This window comes from Nipponia nippon, unplaced genomic scaffold (assembly GCF_047370975.1).
Source record: "Nipponia nippon isolate SJK-2023a ecotype South Korea unplaced genomic scaffold, ASM4737097v1 scaffold_6, whole genome shotgun sequence".
Classification (NCBI taxonomy): domain Eukaryota; kingdom Metazoa; phylum Chordata; class Aves; order Pelecaniformes; family Threskiornithidae; genus Nipponia; species Nipponia nippon.
The window spans coordinates 66282526-66310139 of record NW_028262380.1 but is presented as its reverse complement, the minus strand read 5'-3'; the positions used below and the strand labels follow the sequence as shown (position 1 = coordinate 66310139).

General features: G+C 36.8%; 1 protein-coding gene across 5 annotated transcripts in view; it reads right to left on the bottom strand.

The window, feature by feature from the left end:
• LRBA (LPS responsive beige-like anchor protein) overlaps window positions 1–27614 on the bottom strand; it is a 415388-nt gene that overhangs the window by 18935 nt on the left and 368839 nt on the right. For 3 of the 5 annotated variants that reach the window (XM_087736323.1, XM_087736322.1, XM_087736325.1), the window contains 5 exons: window positions 25599–25688; window positions 22089–22281; window positions 19367–19429; window positions 15854–16009; window positions 11119–11286 (listed from right to left, as the gene is read on the bottom strand). In XM_087736323.1, the coding sequence (XP_087592449.1) occupies window positions 11119–11286; window positions 15854–16009; window positions 19367–19429; window positions 22089–22281; window positions 25599–25688 (670 nt within the window). The remainder of the gene's footprint in view (window positions 1–11118; window positions 11287–15853; window positions 16010–19366; window positions 19430–22088; window positions 22282–25598; window positions 25689–27614) is intronic. The other 2 variants (XM_087736324.1, XM_087736326.1) reach the window with 1 other exon arrangement.

The following is a 27614-nucleotide window of genomic DNA, read 5'->3' as shown; positions in this document are numbered from 1 at the left end:
GAGCACACATAAATTAGCCGTCTTTTTAAAAGTAACTGTTTTAAAACAGATACTTTTTCAATGAAGCAGGCCATAATTATAACTACGTATAGTATTCTTGCCCTCATTGGAGTAATGTTTCTCTCTGTGATGCTAGTCTTAATAGAATTTAGATCCAGAAACACTGACAAAATAACTTCCAACCCCAGTCAGAATTATTGTATTTTAAAATAAAAATAATGTATAAATCATTATTTTTTTCTATAAAAAATAATTTGTACAACATTTAAGTTGGTAATTTTATTCTAGGCTATAAATTACTGCATCTTCTGCATTACTCTGTTCTGTCTGACATGATATAGACTTCGAACTGAAAGGTTATTTTTCCCAGCAACCAAACAAGGTAAATAAATGTGATATATTAGTACATCATCCCACCACTATGCATATGGTGCACATTAAGGTTGTATTCATTTACCATATGAATATAATTCCTTTTACCACATCAACTATTAGTCACAAGTTGTAAATACAGCATTGTTTTTCCTGGAACTTAACGGTCTGCATTACATCACGAAGCACTAAATATCCTTATCCTTCCGGACAATTTCATGCATATAGTTTTAGTGACACCTGAAGGTGGATACTGCCAAAAAAGCAGCATCCAAACTCTTTCTCTGTTTCCAGTCTCAAAATGCATACTGCCTTCACTTGCATCTGGATTGTGCCTCAAAATTTGCTCTACAATGTTACTTGTAATTACGCATTCTGATTGACAAATCCTGAAACGCAATCTTAGCCAGCTGAAAACAAGGATGATACAGATGCTGCACTTAACGCTGTAGGACATACTTTTAGCCAAAACAAATATTTTTAGCACACAGACTTACATGCTCATCGGTACCAAATCACCACGACTATTTAAGTGCTTTCTGAATCATCAGTGAATGCTATTGCAAGTTCTTTTCAAAGAAGACCTTGTCCTCGTGTCTATCTATGACATGACTCTCTTGGCATTATATAAATATAAAATTATATTGCTCATGCAGCATCATTGCAGATTTCCAGGTATACCAGAATTCATCCACCTGTTATACCTCATCTTTTTTCAGTTTAAATATTTGGAGGCTAGAACCATCATTTATATGTGATTTATAGAGTACTTGAAGGAAAGAGGCCTCAACCTCTTTGAGGTATCAATGTGTTACAGTTTAAAAAAGAAACGACAGCGACCTTTTGTAGCTGTATAATTTAAGGCTCTGTTCTAGATTCATGCAGATAGTCCCCGTACTTGCTGCACTGTCTACAATGGTGTCCTGTGAAGATGCAGGGAATTGTAGAACCAATTACAGCATCAGGGCCTCTGCCCATTAAGCTTTCACGAGGCTTTCAAGACTAACATCAAATAATGCAATAAATGTTACGTAGAAGAATATTTAGTGGTTGCTACCCTTTTCAAAACATGTTCCGGATGCTTTCCTAAGCCTTGTGGCTCTTCTCTATGAAATAAATTTTACTGAATTTGACTTAAAACAGGAATAGAAGAATCTAATATTGCACTTGCTAAAGCTCTACTAAAAAAGAAAAAAGGATTCCATTTCTTTTTACAGTCACACTTAACAAAACATTCCTGACCTATTTCTATTTCAGTTCATACGTTAACCTTAAATTCACATTGTCTTTTCTCATTATAATTTTAATAAAAAGGATAAAAATTATACGACAAATGAAATAATTTTTTTTTGCACCAAATATGTCGAAATATATATATATGTTTCAAATATTTTAGTAGGCAGTGCTTTGGAGAGTCTGTCCCAAGATCAGCTTTCGACTCAATGCCAGCAGATGGTGCTAAAGGATTCTTGCTTTATAGACAATATTGTGCTACTCTGTCCAGCCATTTTTGAGAAACAAAGAATATCTGTTATGTCTATATTTTAACAGTGTTAAAATAATATTGAATTATTTACTGGCTTTTTTTGAAGAAGGACTCACACGATAATATAATGTGTGTAAGGGTAAAAAATAAATGTGCTATTGAACACCGAAAGGAGCATATGCAGACTGTTTTTAAACTCTCAGAGCTGCACTATCATAGAGCACCACTCTTTTTTTAACAGACTGACTACAGTGAACGGCATCTATAGACTTAATAGCTGCAGCAATTCCAAACGTATTTTAGTATTTGGAGGCTCTGCAAATTTTTAGCTATTATGCTAGACCACCAATTGACAGAAATTAACAATAATAGCAGAATTTCCATTACTAACTAACATGATTACTGATTTATGGACATTTTGGTAGCGCTACTACCTAGCATGATAAATGCAAAAGGGAACATTGACAGACAAGAGTTTTACAACTACTTCCCAATTAATTTTTTTAAGAAAGAAGCTGTCAGGCAAACCACTTCCAAAAAAAAATATTTTTTTTGTTAGGAAATAATAATTCAAATTCTAAATAAATATTTATGCTATAAACATTCTTTAGAAATGTGGAACCTTATATTCTCTATTATCATTGGACTTGAAACCCAAAATAAAAGTCCAGATCATGCAGAAACTTGGGAACCAAGATGTAGGTTAATTCAAGATAAGGATAAGGACAGGGGAAGAAGGCCAAGAGAGTTTTTTGCTACTAAGTTAACAGCAGACATATGACCTGCTTGAAATCAGTGTGACTATTCACCGCGTACAGAGGCAAGCACGTATGCAAATCTTCACAGAATTCAGGTTTACAGGATTAGTGTGTCTGAGTACAAAGAAATTATTACCTATGATTTTACTCTTTAATCAACCAACACAGATGCTCATCAGGTCATATTTTCAAAGTTTAAATCACCTGCGTTATCCACTTAATTAATTAATTATCAAGCACTCACTTACAAAAAGTTTAAATTTTCAAACTGAAAAATGTGTGTAGCAGTTGATGAGATACAGATGTTTTATTTTTTTGCTATGATTACTAATACAATTAAAACTAATGATTTCTCTAGTCTCAAGACCATAGTTTTAATTTAATAATAACATTAATTGACAAAACGTCTTTCAGGTATTCAAATACTTATTTAGGAATTGTAGCTATAAAAAACCCAAACATAATACAGCTTCTTTTAAAAGTAGCTTGGACAGTAGCTAGACTGTTCTTCGGCAAGACAGGAAACTGGTGATTAAATTTTGAACCCTTTGGGAGATTTCACGTTTTATAAATTGAAAAGATTATGTATTTTAAAAATTTGCATCCGAGGAAGATATTCTACATGTTAGCAATAGTGAAAGCGTTCAATCCTCTCAATTAAATCTCAGTTAAATCCAGTAATTGGTTTTTTTTAAGTACAAAATCATGTGCTTACATTCACACGTGCCCTGCTACACAGCTACACTACTACAAGCGTTTAATTTCTCTAACACACTTCAGAAAACCTGAATATAGTACCCTCTAAAAAATATAAAACTATGCAATGAAAGCACCCCCATAATCCTCGTGATGCAAATGTGATACATAGAGAGAGTAACATTTTCTAGTTTTATGGGCTAACATAAAAGAGGTAATATAATTTGTTTTATTCACATATGTGTGGAAGATCAATGCAATAACTCAGAAGAGATCACATTAGTATTAGTAGTAGTAATACAGTTATACACAGACTCTACATTTCATTAGTACTGGATACTTTTCTCAGTTAAGCCTTAATTTCATTAAGCAAATCAAATTTCTGAATTAGGTATCTTTTTGTTTTTCAAAATATTAAAACTAAAAAATAATTATGAACAAATCTGTATATATTTTGAAAGCAACAAAACAGTCTCTTCATATTGTATGAATATAGTGCAAGAATCGCAGAAAAGTGCTTTATCTTCACCTCGACTATGAAAATGCCTACCATTTCATAAGCATAAACAATATTAAGACAATTAAATTCACCACTGTAAAGCTCCCCTCCAAGAAAGTAAATCCAAACAAAATAATTACAGTGAAAAAACAAAAACTTTGAAGATATAGATTGACGTTCATTAATCTGATTGGCCTCTTCTCTGGTAGGTATAGGTGAGGGATCATTAAGAAGGAGGATTGGAGAAAATGAGATATTCCAACTACAGAGACATCTGTTGGTATAGGAATACAAGTATGCGTGTACCAAGCAATTTGGTGACAATTTTTAATACATAAGCAACAGCTAGAGATGACCTCCTAGATATGATTACAGCCAATATAGCAAAATAGATCAAAAACATGGTGGTGAAAGGACCTTACATGAAAGCGGTGGAGATATGTTCAATATGCTTTATAAGGGAAAGAACAAGGACAACAAGATAATTTTTGAAAGTATTTTGGGAAGACAAGTTTCAATAGATACAGAATACTGTTCTGTAAGATCTTATGGGAAGTTAAGTCTACAGAAAAGCAAAGGAAAAGGCAACAAGGATACTAGTAAAAATCGCTCCAATGCTGCAGAAGGATAAGACAGACAAGAAGATACCATCTGGCACAACTGAAAGTTCTCCAGTGACTGTAAACACAGACAAGTCAGGCAGAAAGATCAAATTAAGTGAGATTTTTCTGAACCGGTTTAAGAAACAAGGTATTAGCAAGCAGGCACAAAACCAGGATAGCCGAGCTTAGATGAGATGCAACTAACAATGACATCAAGAATAACAGTCATTCTATAAACACAGAAATATGTTAAATTTTCATGAGAAACTGGTCTGTTATTAAGAGCAAGCAATATCAAGAGATGATGCCATGCATTTGAAAGTATTGCAGTAAAAGTCTTCAATAAAAAGGCCAACCGCAGTCAGGCAGCAAACATAAGTAAAAGCAGCAATGAGAACTGTTGTCTCAATTAGAGAATATCTAAAGGAGGTAAATGTTTGGAACTCAGTTGGCCTGATAATGCTGATTTGAGGGTACTGTGAAAATGAAACTAAATAATCCCAGAGTTGTAACTGTTGTTTCATGGATATTGGGTGAGGTTCTGCAAGACTAAAGTAAGTCTTGTGTTGTTTAAGAAGCAGGAAAAGGAAAACTGAGAAATTAGAGCGTAGTCTGCTTAATCCCAACAAACAGAAAAAACACTGGCAGAACACTGACATTTTTATATACATATACACACACACACACACACATATAATTTCTTAGAAGAAAACAAGGAGATGAGTAACAGCTGATTTGGATTTTTATGAACAAATTATGTCACAGCAATTTTTTTCTTGCAATGGCAGAGTAACAAGACTTGCGTTCAGGGAGACATCATATACTTCGACTTTAGTAAGGACTCTGGCGCACTGTTTCACATGGGCAATTTCTTAAGGAAAATAGGGAAGCACATGTTTAGAAGATGCTACTATACATCAGATTAAAAGCCAGCTGGAAAGCTATATTCAGAATTCATTGTCAAAATGGTAAATGTATTGATGGGTATTCCTGGGCTGCGTACTGTCTAATATTTTCTTTAATGACCAATTTGACAGAATAAGACTGCAAATTACATTTGCAGACATGAGCTGCTGCAAGTCCGCTGGAGGACAGAATGAGAATTCAAAATGAGCTTGACAAATTGTAGAAACAGTCTAAAAAGAACACAATTCAGAAAGTTTAAAGACAAGATTCCTCAGTCAAACTACACAGAGGAAGAGAAACAACTGAGTAGGCAGTCATTCTTCAGAAACAACTGAAATTTATATTGGCTCATACACCTAAAGAATTAACACTGTCATGTTGTTTTGAAACAAACATATCCCATGGGGACGTGGGAAGTACTGGTCTGTAAAACAGGCTGTTTTCTACTTATTACTGGAAGGGCTTCAACTGCATTGCTGGGTCTACTTTGACAAAGACAGACAATTGAAGAGGAGAGGAACAATAAAAAAAATCAGAGGTCTAGAAAAACATGACTTATGGCAAAAGACAGAAAGAACTGGGTTATTAAATCTGGAAGCAAAGAATTACACGTCATGGTAATCCAAATAACTGGAAGTTGTTGCAAGGAGGAAATAAATAATCTGTTCTCTACACAAAGAATAAATATATAAGAAATGACAGAATTCAACTGCTGCAAAAAAGAACTGGATACAAGGCTGAACACTGGGAAAAGAATGCTAATGGTATAGGGCTTGTAAGGCCCCAAAACATATTTGCCATAGTTTATAACAGAAGGTTGGACAAACATCAGTTGAGAATGGTTTTGGTGTAGTTAAGCCTTTTTTTGGGAAAAGAGAATAGGTCAGGTGAAGAAAGCTCCTGCCCGCCCTGTTTCCTCTGGTTCTGTCATTACAAAGTAAAATGCAATCCCTCAACTTAGGAAACGTCCAAACACTAAGACTTGCCACTGGAGCTTCAAAGTGAGAGTGAGATCTGAAAGTGATGTACATCATTTGTATGCAAATGAATTCTCTCATCTCTTTTCTCCAGCCATCACCCCCCCACTTCTCGCCTCCCCTCCACCTCCATCGCATTAGGCTGGGCAAATGCAAAACCTTGCTATTAGATCGGAGCCTCTAAAGATGCAAAAGCCAACCTTGTGGTACGGATCACACATGGGCTTCAAGGGGTACCAAGGGGAGGGTTACATCCTCTCCCTCCTACCTCCCCCACCTCCCCAAAGCAAGCCACAGGCCAAGGGGAGAAAAATAAAAGCCCCTTAGGCTATCCAAAGTGACTTTACATCTCCACAGTAAATTATGCTAATTAATGTGAACTCAACATGGCTCAGGGCTATTCTAAAGGATACAACTATTTCAGATCCTCTGCTCTGTTCTGAATTATCTCTACGCTTGGTCAGAAATTGTCCACAGAAACTTTTCTGCATCAGAAAAGGCCTGTGCACCGAAGTGAAGTACTGCCATGCTTCTACATTTTCAAAAACAATTAATTTAAAAAGAAAAAAACCCTACATTTGATCAAAGAGCATGGTGAAATATTCTTTGAATTTCAGGTTTTAATTTGAGAAGGAAAAAAGAACTTAACCTAAATGTAATCAAGCTGTTTTGTGAAGAATAAAAACAGTTTCCAGCAGATGTGTCCCATGTAGGAATTTCATATCTTTCAGATTTAAATTCATGAAATTGGGTTTAAATTGATCGATACATTTGAGAGTTATTAGGGAGAAAGTAAACAGACAGTGAGACTGCATAGGTATAATTTCTTTAAGAAGTCAACTTGAAAGTTAAAAATTAAAAAATGTAAATAATAAATATTTCAGTAGCATATTTCTTCTGTTAAACCAAAAATGTAAAGAATTTTTCCATACAATCTAGCTGGCTACAAAATCGTCCTTGATAAAGAGTATCAAACAAAACACTTATTTATCACGTATGCCATAGCCCACCTGGTTTGTCAGCTTGAGTTACGCACCATGCTAAAACATGAATATATGCAGCCAGAAATCAAGAGCTCAGTGCTTCCTAAAGTAACGAAACCAGATAAAGGAACCTAAATAAAATGTAACTGGTGGAGTAATGGGTGCCCAATGGGATAGTATTTAGGGTAGCCTGATCATACTGGTCTGCTGACTGATGTATATCAGAGGCAACAGGTACTACGAAAGGAGGAAAGAAATGCTTCTGTTTTAGATTATTTTTGTTGAAACTTCTCTGGCATCACGATTTGGTACAGTGCCATTGAATGCAGGCTGCTGTGAAGTCATTTTAAGATGGAAATTAAAGATAATTAAACAGAGAAAAAAATAGGAAAGAAGTATCAACTTTGAAAGTATCTAAAATTCCCATGAATAATGCTCATTGAAAGCATGAATAAACTGTATTTTGAGGTAAAAAAACAAACACAAAAAGACATCAGACAAGTTAAATATCTAGCATCCCACAAATGGATGGAAGTTACAGTTGCAGTGACAGGGCTCAAAACCCAGCAAATCTGCTGGTGCTTTCCATTTCTGACAAAATCAGAACTAAGCAGAAACAGCTCTTTTTATTTGCCTTTTCAAAAAAAATTTGACTGAACAGAGATGCCTATAGAAAGCTATTTCTGGGAAAAATTAACCCCCCCTGATTACCATCTCTTTGAAGCAGAAACTGTCTTTTACTATACACATGTCTAGGACTATGTATAGTGCCATGAGATTCCAATTCATAACAAAGGCTTTCAGGCATGCTATATCACAAAAAAAAAAAGCTACACAATGGCAACTAGCAAACACAGGAGCCATTGCATGTCCCTAAAAGTACAAGTTTAATAAGACTGCAAACAGAGACTTATCAGGTAGCTATTGTTTGATTCTCAACAGTAGTTAAAACAGCCTGGTATTAACTTTGAAAACTGCAAAATTTTAATACGTTAGTGTCCTGGTTTCAGCTGGGATAGCATTGATTTTTCTTCCTAGTAGCTGGTATAGTGCTGTGTTTTGGATTTAGGATGAGAATAATGTTGATAACACGCTGATGTTTTAGTTGTTGCTAAGTAGTGCTTACACTGCTCAAGGACTTCTCAGCTTCCCCTGCTCTGCCCGGTGCACAAGAAGCTGGGAGGGGGCACAGCCAGGAGAGCTGACCCAGACTGGCCAAGGGGCTATGCCATCCCGTATGACGTCATGCTCAGTATATAAACTGAGGAGAGTTGGCTGGGGGGGCAGTGATCGCTGCTCAGGGATGGGATGGGCATTGGTTGGCTGGTGGTGAGCCAATTGTATAGTGTATCACTTGCTTTGTATATTATTATTATTATTACTATTATTACTACTACTACTACTATTATTCTATTTCATTTTACTTCAATTATTAAACTGTTCTTATCTCAACCCCCGAGTTTTCTGACTTTCACCCTTCCAATTCTCTCCCCCATCCCACTGGGGTGGGGGGAGTGAGCGAGCGGCTGTGTGGTGCTTAGTTGCTGGCTGGGGTTAAACCATGACAGTTAGAAATTTGCATTAGAGACAACAGTCACCAGATTGTAACAAAATCTACCTATTCTAGTTAGATATTAGGTACAAAATCTCAGCATGTAATCTCTTAAGGTCATAAAGGAGCCTATAGCCTCAAGGTCTTGTTCACAAAGCACGGAAGCCTGGCAAATACTCAACAAAAACTTCTCAGGCCAGGCCTAGGAATCTGCAAAGATGGGCTGCACTTGCAGGCCTTGAAAACACCGTAAGGAGAGACCTACAGATGTTCATTGCTTCACACCAGTAAAATATTTAGGGTTTTCTCCTCAAAAGGGCAGTTTTGCTCTTTAGGATTTATAAGCTCGCTTGACTGTCAAGCTCTTAAAGTTCCTTTCGCAGACTTTTTGGATTTTCCAAGTTTACAACCTCTGCAAAAATAGTGCAGAGTTTGCATTTTCTTTAAATTGATAGATTGCAAAATATGTACAAGGTATTCACGGAGATTTTGTCCCTCAACCAAAGCCACATTTATTTAAAGATGCTCATAAAATTCTCCTAGCCACATCCCAGGAAAGCTCTCATCTCTTGAATCGGCCTGTTGGAAGGATAATGGGGATAGTTTGCTCAGATCCTCTGCCTGAAGATGCTGCAACTGTGCGAACTGAACTCCTGCATCTTGTTCCATTTTTGAACAGTTTTCACGGTCAACATCAAATAATTTGCAAGTTTAATTCAGATATTCATTCTGCTATTAATTAGTTGTGCTTCTTCAAAATAGTTCACAAGATGCAATTTCAGTCAAACCACCTCTTTTTTTCAAAGTCAAATAACTCCAGTTGAGTAACAGAAAGTATGGAACACACAACTTCACCAAATTGATTAATTTGGAAGATGTCAGATATTGTTTAGATTATATGAAACTGTATGCCAGTTGTAATTGCAATATATGCCAGATATAACAACACTTCTTGTTTTCCAGATGTCCATTTTGTCCTCTGCAGACAGCAGGTATTTTTTCACTAGTATTTAATCGGGGTCAGAGAGGACCTTAAGTGTATGGCAGAAAACCTGACAAACGTTCTTCTTAAGACAGACAGAATATACTGCTTTGCACCCCTTCTCTTCAGGGCATTTTCTTTTTGGCTGAACAGGACCTCTGTTTGGCTATGATGCGCCCCTCTATTCACGTATGGAAGCTCTCACAAGCTGTCTTGAAAGCCTCTTACTCCTGTGAAGTGGCTCACTCAGGCTTTTTCTCAAGCTGCATGCCTGCCTTCGTCTTCGCTTTGGGGATCAGGAATTAATTTTTTTGTGTGGAGTGAAACCGGCATAATAACAAGATCACTTTCTACCTTTCCTGTTATATAATAGAGGCACAGCAGGGTTGAACAGTCATAGCATTTCATTGTTTTCCATAGGAAATTATGAGTTAAAAGAGAGAATCTTCATGAGTAAAAAGATTTGGGATTTCCTGGGAAACGGTGCAAGACGGAAGAGAGTAAATTCTTTGGGAACTGCGAGGTGAGTTTGGGTGGGGAGGGGTTAAAATTGAATTAGGCTGAAGCAGGGTTACTCTGACTTATTAGTTTGGTTATACGGTGTGAGCCCTGTTGCTTGCACTGGAACCAATTAAAATGCCTAGCATGTGAGAGCGAGGATTAGGCACATAGCACCCCACCAAAGTGTTAAATGAAAAAAGTTTTAAGCTTGCTTCTTTAATCCGTCCCACGTGTCTGTCCTTTTTTCACCTAAGTGTCCTGCTCAGGCCATTATACATCTCATTACAATGACCTTAGTCTAAGTTAAAATTCACTGTCTGCGTAACTATTGATAGCTAAGGCACCGCTGTGAGAACCTATATGCATGAGATTACAGTTGCATAGAATACAGCCTGCACTGGAGCAATGTACAGTCTTTTTTGTTTTAAACAACTCAAATGCAGGTATTTAATGAAATCATCATGTTGAGAGAAAAAGATTTACTCAGATTGAACAGGAAAGATAAAAAACGAGTTCCCTTCTCTCACTCCTGGAACCACTCCTTCCCAATTGAATGAGTGGGAAGAAAAAAAAAAAAGTACTTGTAATGTTGAGTATCCTATAACTTTAAAAATTAGTTCTACTTGTGCTGCAACGGAAACACTGTTTACCCTGAATTCTTTAAAATAAAACTGATCACAACTACAAAAAAAGAAACACTGTACTTCAACACTAATATTACCTAAAACTTTGTCATGCAAAGTGTTCACTCGAGCCATTTTTAGACAACATCCTTACAAAACAGTTTTTTCTGGTTTTGCTTACCTCTTGGGTTATCACCAATGATATTGGTTTTGCCATTCCAGTACCAGAGCAGCAATGTTGCATCACGCGATCCTGAGAGAATGTAGCAATTTCCTCCAATATAGGACTCAGAACGAACAAGACAGGTTACAACATCCCAGTGTCCAAATATTACTTGTATCAATTTACCTGAAACACATAAAAGTGATTGTTTTAAAACTACACTTTTGTTCTTTCTAAGGCAAATTAAATACATTATAAAGTATTTTAGAAATATTTTCTTTATTAAAAAAGGTTCCAAAAGGAACTATAGTGGAGAGTACTATTTTTTTTTCTTGATTTGGTGGAAACTTATTTAGAAGTGCAATAGTCCATACAGAAAATATTTACGGTCCATAAATATTATACTTTATTCAAAGGCCAGAAGGTTTTTTTTAATTCTCTATGTTTACATACATTTAATTCTCTATGTTTACATACACTTTACAGACAGGAAACATGATGGGATTCTCCTTTAAGGCAAGTTTAAGAAAAGTTTACTGATGAAAGTAACAGTGAAAATGCAAATCTGATGATGATGATGTGGGAAACAGAATCAGAAGAAGCTACAGAACATTTAGGGCCCAGAAGGAATTGGACGTGTGAGAGCACAGATGTGCATATAGCGTCTGCAGCTTTTGAGCATATCCTTAAACAGAGAAAAGGAGATTTAGATGAGAAATTACTCTTGTACCCATGTTTTTCCAGCACCATTTAAACACTTGCCAATTATTTCAACCAGCATCCTTCCCTTTTAAGAATTTCTGTAACGTTCAAAAAACCTCAAAAGACAGACCTGGAAAAAACTGTCTTACCTACTGCATATAGGACAAACGCTTGTACCGCTGATAAGAGACATAAATGTTAAAAAGAAAAGAAAGCCTAGGCAGTTAAAAATGTGCCATTCAAGAGTCTGTATAAACGTGAATATGACTATTACCTTTTAACCTTAACTAAATAGGATGATATTTTCAGAAAAATGTAAATTTGGATAGTAATGCATATGGATGCATAGTAGATTTGCATGTGGGAGAGGAAACACACATAAGGTCACCCACAGCAGATCTCTGCCAGACCTCCCTGCCAGAGGCTGGCTCCTACACAGCAAACACGTCATGTGTCCTGCCGGTTTCTGGATCTGCCAGCAGCATACATGATCCTATGAAACGAGAATGTAAGCACTAAAATCCATCTCACTGGATTTGCTGAAGCCTAGCAACTGCAGATCTTGTAGAGACAGGACAAAAGATACACAGACACATATCTTATGTGCCTGCTTGGCCCATTCAGGCCAAATTCTGCATCCAATGACACAAGGAAGTGTGATGTGTGATGCCATTAATGTGTGACCTCAGATTCCTCAGCCCAAACGACCATGCATCCATTTGTGCTTTGGGCTGAATAAAGATTGGGGAAGAACAGAAGGGGAAAAGAGTGACCGTTTTGGAAGGATTAACAAAACAGGCCGAAAAAGAAACAGGAAATGCAAACTACTGTACCTGAAATAAAATGTTTTGAAAAGCGTTTAAAAATAATAACTAGTAGTAACACAAATGACAAGTAGTAACACGTATCAGTTTTGGGACTCACATCTTAATAAAAAATTTTGATGCACGAATTGAAACGATTAGTCAATCATATAATATGGCTATTTGGACACATTTCATAGCCCTCTTTCTACGCAGTACAAAGGCATTGTACTCATATCCAGCCACTAAATAACGTTAATGGTAACAAAAGACTTAAGGGAGTGGTTCTGAGGAAAGAACAAAAATAATGATAACAGCCTGACTTCTAACAGAAGATCAAAAAGGTAATTGCATTAAAGTGGAGAAAACCAGGGGGAAAAAAAAAAAACAAACAACCAAGAGAAAGGTATGAGTATCTACAAAAAAGGGGAATTACTTACTCTAGTACATGAAGAAAAAATAGAGTAACATGATGCAATTTACAGGAAACCTGTACATTGGATTTAAAATAAAACACTGACAAAACTTATTAGGCAAATATAATCCTCCAAGAGAAAACGTGAAATTAAGTACTATCACAAGAGCCCTTTCTGACTGGAAGGGGCAAAACCCTGGCAGGTACACTCACTGTGCAGATCCACTTTGTATCGGCAAGGAGAGTAACTCGGGGATCAAGTCTCTCACTCATCTCGGCGAGTCTGTAATAGCATTCTATAGCGGTCACCTCTGCACACCAGGGCTTTAATTTGTGCCGCAGGGTCACCTAACTGTCTCAGATGCTGACCAGTCAACAGCTTTAGTCAGAAAAAGTTACTGAACTTCACAGCTAGGAGGAGCGAAGCACTCACAGACTACATAACCTCATTTTGGCAATACACAAGAAGATCTTACCAAGGGTATGTTTTTCCCTGAAAATTCAAGTTGTCAATTACATGGTTTAGATTTGAGAATAATTTAATTATGTGATATATTTTTCAGTTATATAGCTGTGGGTATTCAACTGCCTGAGGTGATTTATACTTTTAGAACACAAGTTTATGCTATAAACATCGCTGAGTTATAGAGATCTCTCTTTCAATTATATTCCACGTTTATAGGTTCTCTTCTAGAAAACAAACATTTTTCAAGGCTATTTGTTTGACAGTTGTTCGTGTAGTTGCACTGCCTTGTTAGTTTTACTTTGTTACTGCGCAGCTAAGGTTCAATCAATTCCGTCAAAACAAGAAATAAGCTTTTGCTCTTCCATATTAGTAAAAAAAAAAAAAAAAATCATTAATCTCGTAAGAGTTCCTCAACTTTTTTGTTTCACTTAATATGAGTTGTCCTCTCTATACAGTAAGATCGAACTTTACCATATGCGCTCAGATATCCCTTTTTGACAGAACAAATTTTCTAGTTAATGTTTTATTTGACAGCTGTGCTACGAATAATTAAAAGAAAAATAAGACTCAAGTCTCTGCACTACTGAATCTAAAATGCTGTCTAGAAATCATTCCCAGTGCTGGAAGAAGGTTTTATTGTGCTTCTGCTATACTAGCTGTGCTGAGAAGCCATGACTTCTGTTAAAAAAAACCCAAACAAACCCAAAAGCTAATAGGAAAAAGGTTCCCTTTTTGTGTAAGTGCTAAAATATAATTGAATTCCACATTTGTGATCACTCGCCATTATGCATTACTGATCGCATCGTCTTTTCCTTTGCTGCTCTGCTGATTTCAGAGTATTTCACCACTATGTTCTCATTTGCATTCGAAGCAAAATAAACTACATCTGAATTCACTTGATTTAAGCTAGAGCTAGAGTTGCTATATTGACAAACAGGAGACACACAGAAGACACAAATCTTCTGCAACTTTTTTGACAACTGTATTTTGGTTTATACCATAATTAGCTGTGGTAGTAACGAGATGCCTGCTGTATCTGAATTACACACAGAGGACATAACTTAATGAGATATTTGTAGTTCAGATTGATACAGGACAAAGCTACCATAATCATACAAGTCCCTTCCATAGGTGTAAAGTAAAATATATCCTTCAACAGAAAAGAATTAGTTCTTTATTCATATAAATATAGAATATACACTGAATATTTATTACTGCTAGCTAACTTTTCTGAAGATCTCCTTTATATTCAGTTTTATGTAAATTTATTTTCATCAATGAGAAAATTAAACTAAGAAGGGTCTAACAAGATGTCTTCATAATGAAGTGTAGGCAGTCAATATGAAGTAAATGGAACTTCTCCTTTATACTTAAGGCTTTAAAATTGCAAAAATGACAGCTATGGTAAAATATGCCATGAGATCTAGTCTTAACAGATTTTCATTAAAGACCATCCTGTTTTGTTAAACATTTTGGTTTGCCAAGTGTGAAAAACACTATTAACTAATATATTTAAGAAATGATGACAAACATGTAGGATATTCCCTAGGGATTAATAACTTACTGGAAAGCTTGATGGCACACACACATTAACCACACTGGGTCATTAATCCCAAAGAAGTACCTTGCAGTGAGGTCGCTATTCCCATTATAAGATAATGAAAGGGGAAAAAAAATCATACCTATTTTTTTCTGGGGCTCCATGGCTTTTAAATTCCTGTAGCTCTTACACTGAAAGATTCTTTTCTATTTAGCATGACACATGCATGACTTCAATGGTTTGGATACATGCCAGCTGACAGACTAATTTAACTGCTGCCCATTATATCGATCAGTTTATGTTATATGAAAGAATTCAGTGGCTCCAAATCAATTTTTCTATTATAGCGTAGCTTTCAGAGGCTTTCATAAGTATTCTTTCACCAGATTTCAAGGCTTCACTTCTGTTCTTATTCTGTGGTACTTGCCTGTATTTCCTCAAAAAAATTCTCTGGTGCTGAAAACCAACCAGAGTTAAATTCAAGCAAGCACTCTGAGAACAATTAATTCTCCTGGTACGCAAAGCTTCACAAAAACTCATTTACTTGTGGAAACTACAGTGTAAGAATAGGCATGCCTGTCATATAAATTTGAAGGGTGATGCTATGGCTAAACAAGAGCTCCTTGTCTTACATTTGCCATCATTCCACAAAAAGGATGGCATACGATACACAGTAGCAGTACATAAGAATAGATTTGACAAATAGGGACATAAATACATACTCCACTTTCTCCCCCCGCTCCCCATTCTTTCTTTATTTCAAACAGTAGGTTGACGATGAACAGAAAAATCTTTTAGGCTATTCCCATATTTTAAAAATGCATTACCTGAGTCGGTAGAATAAACTCGGAAACTCTTGTCCCAGAAGCCACAGACCAAGATGTAACGATTATCAGAGGTGATGACAAAACACTGGGAATGTACCTGAATGCTTTGGTCTAAAAGGTCAGTGATTTGCCTTCTATGCATACCTGTATTGCTGGCTGAACAGAAAGACACACAAATCAAGAAATTTTAGCATCCACATTCACAGAACAAAAGCACATTTTAGAAACTTACGTTCACACCAAAACTATTCCTCACTGTTGTTACTTGTTTTTTGTGGCAGGGACATTTTCTTTCTACTTTTACTATAAAATACTCATTACACTTCTGGGAACAATGCTAATTCCTTGTAGTATATATTCTAAAATAGAAGAAATCCCTTCTTTAAGTCAAATGCAGCTGACAAATATAAATGAAAGATTGCAAAAAGGAATGATACATAAAAATGTAATAAGCTTCCTTCCCCCCTTCTTCTAGTATAGAACTAAAAATTAAGAAACAAATGAAGGGAATGTAATTATAAGACTACAGTGCATATATGCTATATAGTGGCTCAAATGCAGCAGACAACAGAATTATGATTTCAAAATCGTACACAAGTTGTATTTCATTGCAAGCATTGTAATTTAAAAAAAACTGCAGTAAACATCACTACCATTTCACACTTTTTTGAGCATTGCACAAAAATTAACCAGCTTATCTCCACAATCTCCTTTACGGTTGAGAGAAAATATTTACCCTACTTTGATCACCTGCTGTTTTATTTCCCCAGATAATCTTGCATTGTGAATCCACAGAATGGTCAGGAATCAATTAATGAACACATATTTCATATTATATTTTGTCCTTATTAATTGATGTGTGTGCATATATATATATATATATGGGTCCCTATAGATATATATCATGAAAATCCTACACTTCAGGAAGAACTTTTGATGTGCTTTGTTCCTGAGGGAACCTGACTCCCATCCCAGGCAAGTAAGTTCCCCTGGGCCTGGGTTTGTCTGCCGACTGCTTGGAGCACCCTTACTTCCATTCCAGGTGGTCCCCCGGACCTGTCTCTGTCCTGGTCTTGCGCTCTTCTTTACTCTTTGTTCTTTAACTTCTTCCCATTCTCACGGGCTAGCTATCCCCCAAGCCGTGGGCTTATTCCATTTACTTTACATCAAATCCTTAATTTTGCTTTTGCTATGTTTAAAATGTTGACACTGTCTTGTCCATATGGATAGCAAATAATTTAGCAAGGTATTGCCACTTGCTCTGCAGGTAACACATAACGGGGCCTTGAGCGCTGTTGGGACCACTTAAAGAGTAACACCACCACATCATAAATGCACAATGAAGCATTCTGTGTGACAAAATAATGGCAAATAAACCCCCCCAAAAACACGCAGATCGACACATTCAGTGTGGGTAAGACCTTCAAAAAACTTCACCTCAAAAAGGTCTAGGATCTACGTCATATCAGACATTGCCATATTACATCTTCCTGTGCAACTGGAAAATGAGGACAGCAGGAATCCCTCCTTACAACCAAGACAGCAACAAGATTCCTGCTATAACCATAAAAGTGTAATTTTGTGGTCCTCTTAGGTGCCATTTCTAGGTAAATATGTCTAGCCACAATTAAAAACCTTTAATATTATCCACATAATTACTTGCTTGTACCCAATGATGCTACTTAACAGTGACAAAGAAAGCCTTCAACCTTTTAAACTATGTCCAACGTAATCACTAGGCTGATTTGAGATCTATTGTATGAAGAGACTATTGAACCATTTTTCAGAACTGTGAACATTAATTTTACAGGTGTTTATACCAAACAAAAGTCAAAGTATTTTGCAAATGAAAGGCAAGCCTGAAAATGGAATTTTAATTTTAAAATTATGAAAAATGCAAACAAAAATAAAAATTTTATTTCCTTCCTAATGTTCTTCACAATATGCAGAAAAATCATCAAACAGGCCAAATGTGATTTTGGTTTTTTTGCTTTGATGTTTATTTATATTTTTAAGATCTACTTGATAGCAGGTTTTAAAGCAGAATATACATTTTCTGCTCCAAACATTTTTTGGATAAAATCTATTTCAGGAAGGAAAGGAGAGTTACAGCACATGTCCTCCTCATTATAAGTTTTAAGTATTGCATTATTCAGATGGGAATTGATTTTAAAAACTTTGGAAGAACATTTTCATTTTATCAATCAGCTCTATAAAATGGTTTAATATGCCCACACTGTTCCCGATTTAATTATCATAGAGCTTACCCAGCAAAATGGCTACACAGCAACAGCCTGTACCTACAGACCGATACAATGCAGTCCCTACTGTGATATGCGTATTAGTTTTGAAATTAATTCTCACTGGCCAGTAGAACGGTCATTCTAACCTATCCAGGCAAGTTCATTTTTGCTCTGATTTTTCCATGCTTCTATAATTGGACACTTCACTTCTTTTTCACTTAAACTACCACCCTGAAACGGGCGGTTTAAAAAACAGAGCTAAGTTTGAAGTCTAATAGAAGTGGCGTGGCGTGGCGTGGGGGGTGGCGAATCCTGTCTTCTTTGCTCCTGTGAACTGTCCTACAACGAGCTGGTATTTTGGGGTTAGGTTGTTTGAGGGTTTTTCTGATCACGTTTAAGGTTCCATTTGCCATGCTACAGGCTCCCAAATTATAGTCCAAGCATGCAGTCCCCAAAGTTGGGTCTGTAATGAAAGAACTAACCAAACTCTAACCATGCTAATAGAAAAATCAGCTCTATATAAACTAATAAACCTCTATAATAAAAAGTCATTAATTGAATCTATTACACTGAGTCATTAAATAAGAGAGACATTCCTCCACTCCTTTTTAATAGAAGAAAAACATATACAAATTTAACTAGCAATACTGATCAAAAGATGCAATACCCTTGAAAAATGAATACTAATATCTCAATACTAAAACGGAGTGGGCAATATATTTCAACTTTGAAACCGCTTTGCAATTACACATTAATCCCCTCAGCCTGAACAGCAGGTCTCTGAAGAAAGGATTGATCTCCTTTAATGATGAAACCCTGGCACCATGGTTTTATTTTTCACAACACGGTGCAGTTAAGAACCCCACTGTTATTATGAAAATTTCCTCAGCAAAGGAGCTCCATCACATTACCAGTGCACCAATTCATCATAACGTGCCTCGCTCCTGCTCATCAACAAGTCTGAGTGATGAAAAGATCCAATATTATCCTGACAGTACTTCATGCACATTCTCAATCACACATTATTACAGCATCCATATTAATTTTCACTGACACGCGTCCTAGGCCTGTTCAAATTAGGCAAACCAACGAGGGGGAGTTGATGAAATACCAGCATAGCCACAGCTCATTGCATTCCAATTTGCATGCAAATGGTTTATCAGGAAAATTCCATTCCCAGCAACCAGCAAGTGAAAAACAACCGTAATCTACACTTCAGGGCCACCATACAGAGCTTAATGAATCGCAAAGAGAGAAGGAAGTGACAGACCTATGAGAGGATCGATTTCCACTGGCAGCTGGTAAGGCTGGTCTTGTACAGCACCTTGATGAGCTGGAATTCAGGAAAGAAGATTTTTAAACTCTGCATTTTTTTAATACGTGAAGCCACATGCATTTTATAAATCAAAGCTACATCTTTTTTTTTTTAACTATTCAAGATTCTTCTGCATCAATTGAATTAAAAAAAAAAAAAAAATTTCCAGGTGCTTTCCCGGGCTGCTTATTAAACATTTATTTCAGATTAGTGCTATTCTGAATGTATGCCATCAGCAGCAGCTCCGGTCCTGAGCCATAAGCTCTAGCAGATGCTTTACTGGCAACCTCTCCTGTCGCAACAAAACAAAATTAAGTGGTAAAGAGCACTGAAAACAAAATGTGACAACCATCTGCTGACTGTAGCAAATACTATTTTCCTCTTCACTTTTTAAAGCACTGCTTTGAACAAGTGAAGCACAAAGGACATTTTTTAAAAAAGTCAATTTATGATGCAGACAGGGAAATCTTATAGTCATCCAGTATTTAAGGATTCATCCATCACCAAAAACCATTTATTTGCAAGTTTGCATAGAAGTTAATATATAATTCTGCCGCCCTACATTTCATCTGGGCACCTGGCATACCAGTGAAATGTTTACCTCCTGAATTTTCCTTCAGTGTTAAAAAAAGCCTTTTTTCTCCACAGCCTCACTAAAAACAAACAAGCAAGCAACCTCCGTCCCCACAAACAGCCCGTAAGACATTCTTGGAAGCGGAACAAAAAATAATGCCTGAATACTTACACCTATGGTTTTTCTATCTACTGTCCATAGCTTAATATAAACATTAGTATCAATAGAAATCCACGTGACAAAGTAGAGGCACCCTGTTGGGTACCAGTGCCATTATATGCCAGCAAAGCCACCACACTCATACACAAAAGCAGGAATGGGATTTTTAATTACACATCAGTGACAACTGGTCACTTGGCAACTTAACTTTTTTATCATGATGCCTCATTAGTAAAGACAATGCTAAGCCCACAGCAGGAGATATGGAGTAGTAATGATACCTGCCCTCTAATCCTAGTAGATCCCATTTTGGTATAAAATTTGAAGGCAACAATAGTGAAGGCTCGTCTCAGGAGTCCATACCCAGATATCTTAAGCGCAGTACTCCGTTAACAGCCTGCAGCTAATCCCTGTGCTCTCAAAGAGGTGGGGTGAGGTTGGGTTTTGTCGGGTTTTGTTTTTGTTTGGTTGGCTTTTGTTTGTCTTGAACTGTAGGTTTTCTTGAGCTCTTTGTAAAGCCAAGACAAGTGTAAAATGCCTCTAAATGAAAAAACAGCCACTCAAAAGCACAGCTTACTGTTGTCCCTTTCAGAGGTGAGGGAAAAACCCAAATGTGAAGGTTTTGTTCAACTTGAAACAGTTGATTCTACACTCAACAACTGGTTGCTTGCTTGATCACCAACCAGGAGACTTAGGAGAAAATCAAAATCAACTCCTACCACTTCACAACCTCTTCTTTTCCCATGACTGTTGTATGTCCACAAAGGCTATTTTTTAAAAGCCTTGAACATTATGTGCCCAAGGTCACACATCCAAGGTATGAAAGGATATTGCCATCCTCCTTTCAAACAAGTGTCAAGAGCCCTGTAAATAGTTCTTGCTCACAACTTGTTATCTAGACAAGCCTCCCTTCCCCCCCTCCTTCCCACCTTTCTTTTTAAGCATTTCTTGGGTGGGTGAAATAATACATCGATGTTTCTATTTGGACAATCTTGAGAGGTAATTTGTAAGAATTAGGAAAAAGTGTGGGAGTCAGCTGGCTTTTTTCAAAATGTAATCAAGGACCATGGGTCCAGATTTCTTAGTAGGAATTTCAGTGATGTAAGTATTACTCTGGTGCAAATATCTTCTATTTAAGTTATTTGAGTAGAAGCTCTTTTTTCCCTTTCTTGAAAAGCCTTTGACCAGATTTACTGCATAGCGCCGAAATAAACTGCCTTTCATGGCTTGGGCCTGAGACTGTCATAGGCAGGGAAAGGAGGATGAGTGCCTTTAAGATTAGAGAACATTAGAATTGAAAACAGAATGACTATATTCTCAAGTCCAACACATTTTAAAGGAAAACTAATTTGACTGGTTGCTATGCAAACGGATATGTTGTTTTCCTTTCACATTGACAAATACATAAGCACCTAATAACTTGAGGATGTTTAAGTTACAGAAGATATGGACTTCCCGTATATTTTACCTTCTAATACTCATTGAGTGGCTTTAACGTCACAATATGGTGTTCATAATCAACTAGAAAAAGACAGCAGCAGAAAAGATTTCAGGCAAGTTCTACATGCTTTAAAACTTGTCTTTGACATGATACGGTTCAGACTTCCATCTAACTGAAAAACAAATTCAAGAGGAAGAGTGTGACTTTATCATGATCAAATAGGGATATATTGTTTTTGTCTTCTTGCATAGTGCCTGATGGCCCGGAAAGCAATATATTGTTGTTAAAAACCTTTTGTGCGCTACACATCTTACTACACAATAGTTCAGATTACCTTTTTAAGGAGGAACTAAGTCCACATGTGAAGAGCATGCTGAGTCAATGAACTGGACTTGCTCTTCACAGTTTCAATTTAAAACAGGTCTGCACAAATTTTGAGACAGACAACGGAAGTACTGCTTGGTGGCAGCGGTTTCTTAGGCTACTTACTTTAATTTACTTACCAGGAAGATTATGCCACTTGTTTACAGCAAATAGCCTATTTGCAGTAACTGTGATCACAGCAGGAGTGGCCAGACCAGGCTGGGTGTTGGCTGCTACATGAGTGACAGGGGAGTTGGATGGGAACTTTAGAACCATGATAACGTCCTGTTGAGCTTGGTCTGTGAACATCAACGGACTCTGCAGGAGGAGATACTGTTGAGTGCACACAACAAGAACCCAAATACACGGGGAAAGAAAACATGAGGAGGAGAAAGAAGACAGGACAAGAGAAGGAAGATTGGATTAAAACACACAAGATCCAATAGCAGCTGCAGTGAAAAGCAAATGCAATAATAGTGGACAAGCTTGTGGAAACAACCATTTTAGGTAGAAAAACCTTCATGTACGCTATTAATTTGACGGCCTTGTTGAACACAGGACGTCTCTATACAACCTTTGCTACAGATCACAGCAGATTGAACTAAAAGTTTCCAATCACCTATCCCTGCCAAAAGAATTCTCCTTCATATCTGCAGAGATAGTATGTCAAGGAAAGCAATGCCAAACTCAGAGGGAGCAAAAAAAAAAAAAAAAAAAAAAAAAGTGAGCAAAAGAAATTCCTGCTCTCAGAGATTGTCTCAAGTTGCATTACATTGGCAGACTGCAATTCTTTACAAGCCAGATGAGAACATGAAAGCACATTAAAATAAACAGATACACACATACACTAGATATATGTTCTGTATATATTTCTGGTGTACAAAAATAAGATTTATGAATGCAAAGTAGAAGACTTCACTGCAAATGTGTTTCAAAGGACAAACATAATTAAATGCAGTTGTAAAGAATATAAAGTGGACGTGATTACAGACACTATCCTGTGTTGTTTCTAGAAATACTAAAGGGAGGGAATGAATCCAGACCCTCATTTTCAACATTATCTTTTTAGGTTTTAGTTTTTAATTTAAGAAGTTGAAAAGTTTAATAACTTTTTAGGTAAGCTTTCTAACAATACTGCAAATGTTGAAACAAAATATTGAGGACCTTAGATCCAGATATCAAACAAAAGGAGGAAAACCAAAACTTAATGGGTTTATGATTGTGTGGTATACCTAAAAAAGAGAACTCCACTGAGATGTAGAAATACAACCATCCTAGTCACCAGTAGCCACATTGCTCTAGTATTTGTAATTTTCTAATAGCTGAATTAGAACACTAATGAAGTGTTCTTGGCTATTTTCCACCTGCAATATTTCATTACATATATGTGTATGTAAGTGCATACATTTAATGTATATTTATACAGAACTAATAAAAAAATTAAATACATTTGCATTTTTATTATCACTCCTTTTTAAAAAGTTATTAAGAGTACTTAGAAAAACATATTGCTCTATGAATTCCTATTTACAGTCTTTGCATAAAGGTGTAAATAAAAGCAACTAATAAGCTACCCAGACACCCTTCTGAGCAAGTGGCTAAAAGCCAATCAATATTATGAGTTAATCCTCCCTGGATGCTCATTCAATTAAAGGTGTCAGTAATGCCTCATCTGATGTGGCCTCAATTAAATCCAGCTATCTGATGGTTGAAAACACAAGGGGATACAGCAACAGCAGCAAAACCAGACAAATAGGCAGCCTTCGTGTGACTGCTAATTACTACACCTGGTGTATATTATGGCTTGTGCACTTAACACAGCACGTGGTAGCTTTCAATTGGGCTGTATTCATGCATACATGCACACACACACATGAAAACAGAAAATTCAGTAAATAATACCACTAGAAATAATTCAAAATTGTGACAGGAAAAACATCCTTACTGTATTTCAGCTTCAGGAATACTACTTTTAAAACCACTTAATATAGTGCTATTATAAAATCATGTATTAATAGCCACAAAACTGGTCAAAGCAAGTGGAGAACTAAAGGGTTTTTTCTGTGTGTACCTCAGCCCAAAAAATCCACAGGAGTTAGAAATGGTTAACTTCACAGAATTTAGCTTCTTTCATTACATACTAAATCTTTACTAATTCAGCATCATGAAAAATATTATGATAAAACCACACAAACTGCTTCCTGGCATCAAATTTATTTATATGACAATGGGTCTGACAAACACGTTAACAATCAACTTCTCGGGTTCCTCCTCTTCCTGCAACAAATCCCTCTAAATTAGGGCAAGTGCCTAGTGCATGGCACCATGACAGACGGACACACATATGGCGTGCAGCCCTATGGTGAGGGCACTTGGGCTCCCCAACTTCCCTGTTAACAGGGCTCTTGTGAAAGCGGGAGCCCCGTGGGTTGCACACACAAGTTACTGCAGTGGTCTGCAGCCCTGGGACACTACATGGGAGGTGCAATGGGCTAGCAGATCACAAATCAGCACAATCAGCTCTGTCCATCCAGTACATGGGATCCCAGGGCAAGAGCATGCCTACAGCACAGCTGTCAAAGTGTAGTACGTACTGGCTGCAGAAAGGGTGGTGGAGATGGGGAGAGAGTGAGCCGAGCGAGTCTCTTGTACAACACATGACATTATTTGAGAAAGGCTCGTAGCTCAATTTCACAACAAAGTTTACTTTTCTTAGACTGCTACATCACGAGGTGTGTAAGCTACTTCAGAAACATTTCAGATTTTTGCGTAATTTTTCTAAAACCTTTTGCACTTCAGATATGTTTTTAATCTAATAACCTTAGTCTGCTTGAGTAGGACACAGGTCTTACAGAACATACAATAAGAAAATGTCTTTTTTTGGTATTTCCATGTAAAATGTCCATCTTAACAATAAGGGAATGTAACCTTTTGAAAAAAACTTGTGAATTAGCAGACCATTTGCTCCACTTGTCAGAGTATCACTTAACATACTTAGTTCTGGATCTATGACAACACAAATGATATTTTAGACCCAAGGACTGCACACAACATGATATGGAAAGTAATCAGTAATAAAATAATAGTTTGTATAATAAAATTATATTAGACACAAGTAGAGGTAAAAGGGAAAGCATGTTAATGCTCACTGCCTGGATTTTATCACCCTAGCTTTACTGCAAAACACATTTAGTCACATTCTTTGCTATGTAAGTTTCAGCTCATGAATTCCTAGTAATCCTGGTTTTAGGGGAAAACCCTATGCCCGGGGGAAAAGACAAGGAAGTTCCACCTCCTAAATCCATGCTTCTTGGGGAATCTGCCAAAGATTAACTAAATTGTCTCCATGATGACTGGCTCTCACCTGTACAGGTATGGTATTAACAAAATCAACTGATGAAGTGTTCTTAGATTACACTGACAAAAAAGGTCTGTACTAGAAATCAATACAATCCTTTCAGCAATAAATAAAATAATAGTTAAGCACTGCATACACTCCCAGTCCTACAGAATCGTAACTCATCTGCTGTTTTTAATAACACAATTCCACGACCACATAAAAGCAAAGCAAAGCGGCTCGTTCTGTAACTTTAAGATAGCAAAGGAAGTGAAGAAAGTGCCAGGTCACAAAGAGTTAACATGGTACTTACCACCTGCATGGCAGAACTTCTTGGAGGATGTGGTTCTATGAGCAGTTGGGAAGGGGTCTGTCCAAAACTTCGTATTTGAGCTTCAACAGCCTGGAAAAGGCACAGGCAGGTTTGCATGTTAAGAGGTGCTAATTACAGGCAATAGAACCGTAACTGTCACCTGAAAATGTCATTCCACACTTCTGGCTTGTTTCATGTTGAAAATCAACCCCGTGTGTTCACTGTGGGGCTAAGTGCTTGGCACTGGTACTAAGAATGAGGTAATCATTTTAGTACTGTGGATGCTATTTCCATGAGAAACTCTGCAAAACCTCATCCTGCTCAATGATATTAAACAGAAACAAGCTATTATAATCAGAAACCCTCTTTATTGGCTCCATTTTGCCTTTCTAACACTGGCTTATCCTGTTTGTATCAGAACTCAGAAACAAAAGTTAATTTTTAAAAAGTTTCTATACATATTAAGCGTTCTACTTTCTATTTAAACTCTATTGCTTAGTTTCACAGCAATAACGACAACAAAAGTGACAGCGAGCTTTTTTCTTATTCTCATTTTAATTCAAAAAGAGCAAACAACATTAGGATGCATTAAACTACCAACAGCAAGACTAATCTTAAATGCAGCTAAAGGAGAATGTGAAGATATAACGCAACAAATTTTTTAAAAAGTTTCTCTGTAGCTTCAGCAACGTGCTTTATCACTTTCTTCATAGAGCATGCATGAAAATAATGTTAAAAATAATTATTCTGAAATGGGTGAACTTACACCCTCTTGCCTAGGCATGCCCAACTAGTTTTCCATGTTGTCACCTACTGGCCCATTGGCTTAAAGATAAAATCAAGCAGCCAAAATTCAACAAGTTATTTCTTGTCAGCCAGGCCCCTGCGCTACCCACAGAAACAGACTAATACTACAGAAAAACTTAAATCATTCAGCTTAGATTAAATCTTTTTCATTGTGAGCTAAACTAAGTAAAACTACCTTGCATTCGCTGTGGGCTAACAGACTGCATACGGGCCAATACTTTAGTTTCTCTGTTGCATGGTGCATTGAGCCCTACATTCCCAAAAGTGTTTAGTGATGCTGAGTACCAAAGATGAGGCATTAGCAAATCCTACTTTCAAAAGAAGTCCTGAAAATCAGGCCCTTCAAAAAAGTGTTTTAAATGGGATGCTTGAATGCTAAAACACAAAACCACTAGCCACTTTTTAGCTAGTAGAATACCATGTTTTTCTCTCAGAGAGTCGTCTTTTTCACGGTTCAACACACCTTGAGGCTCCTTACATTTATATTTCCTGTTCTATTTTAGCCATCCATTAAAATTTTTGAGACAATCGAATAACACTTATGTTGATCTTATTCTTACAAACAACTATTTTTAGATGATAATAATAATAATAACAATAAAGACTATTACTAGGACACACAATATTCTCTTGTTACAGAAATAACACAACCAAAAGTCGTATGCACCTGAAGCCTTAAGATCATCAAAAATAATCATCCTTTGATAGGAAACATGCCATCCAAAACACTTGGCCTTATTACATTCGGCAGGGCTTTTGAAACATCTGAACTCACCAGAATAGGAGTTGCAATTACTCTATGGACAGATTCTAACACTCTTGCCCATCCTGGGAAGCACCTTAATCTTCAAAGAACTGGTGAATAAGTACGTTTATCAAAAAGCTGGCTGAAATCTGACATACAAACACTGTGATTCAATCAGTATTTTTGAGGAACAGCAATATCAGATTCGTGAAACAGTAAAGCTCAGTAACACCATCAGAGTCCCCTTCCTAGTGATGAGACACGCTACATTAAAATTCAAATCTGGGGTTTTGTGACTCAAGATATCAAGGGAATCACAAGGGCATAGAATTTGAGGTCCCTTAAGACATGAGGCATTAACAAACCAACAGCATACTGGTCAGCAGCTCTACCGTCTCCATAAAAAGCTGTTGGTTTCAACACATCAGGATTAAAAAGATTTGCCTACATTTACTTGCAGATTG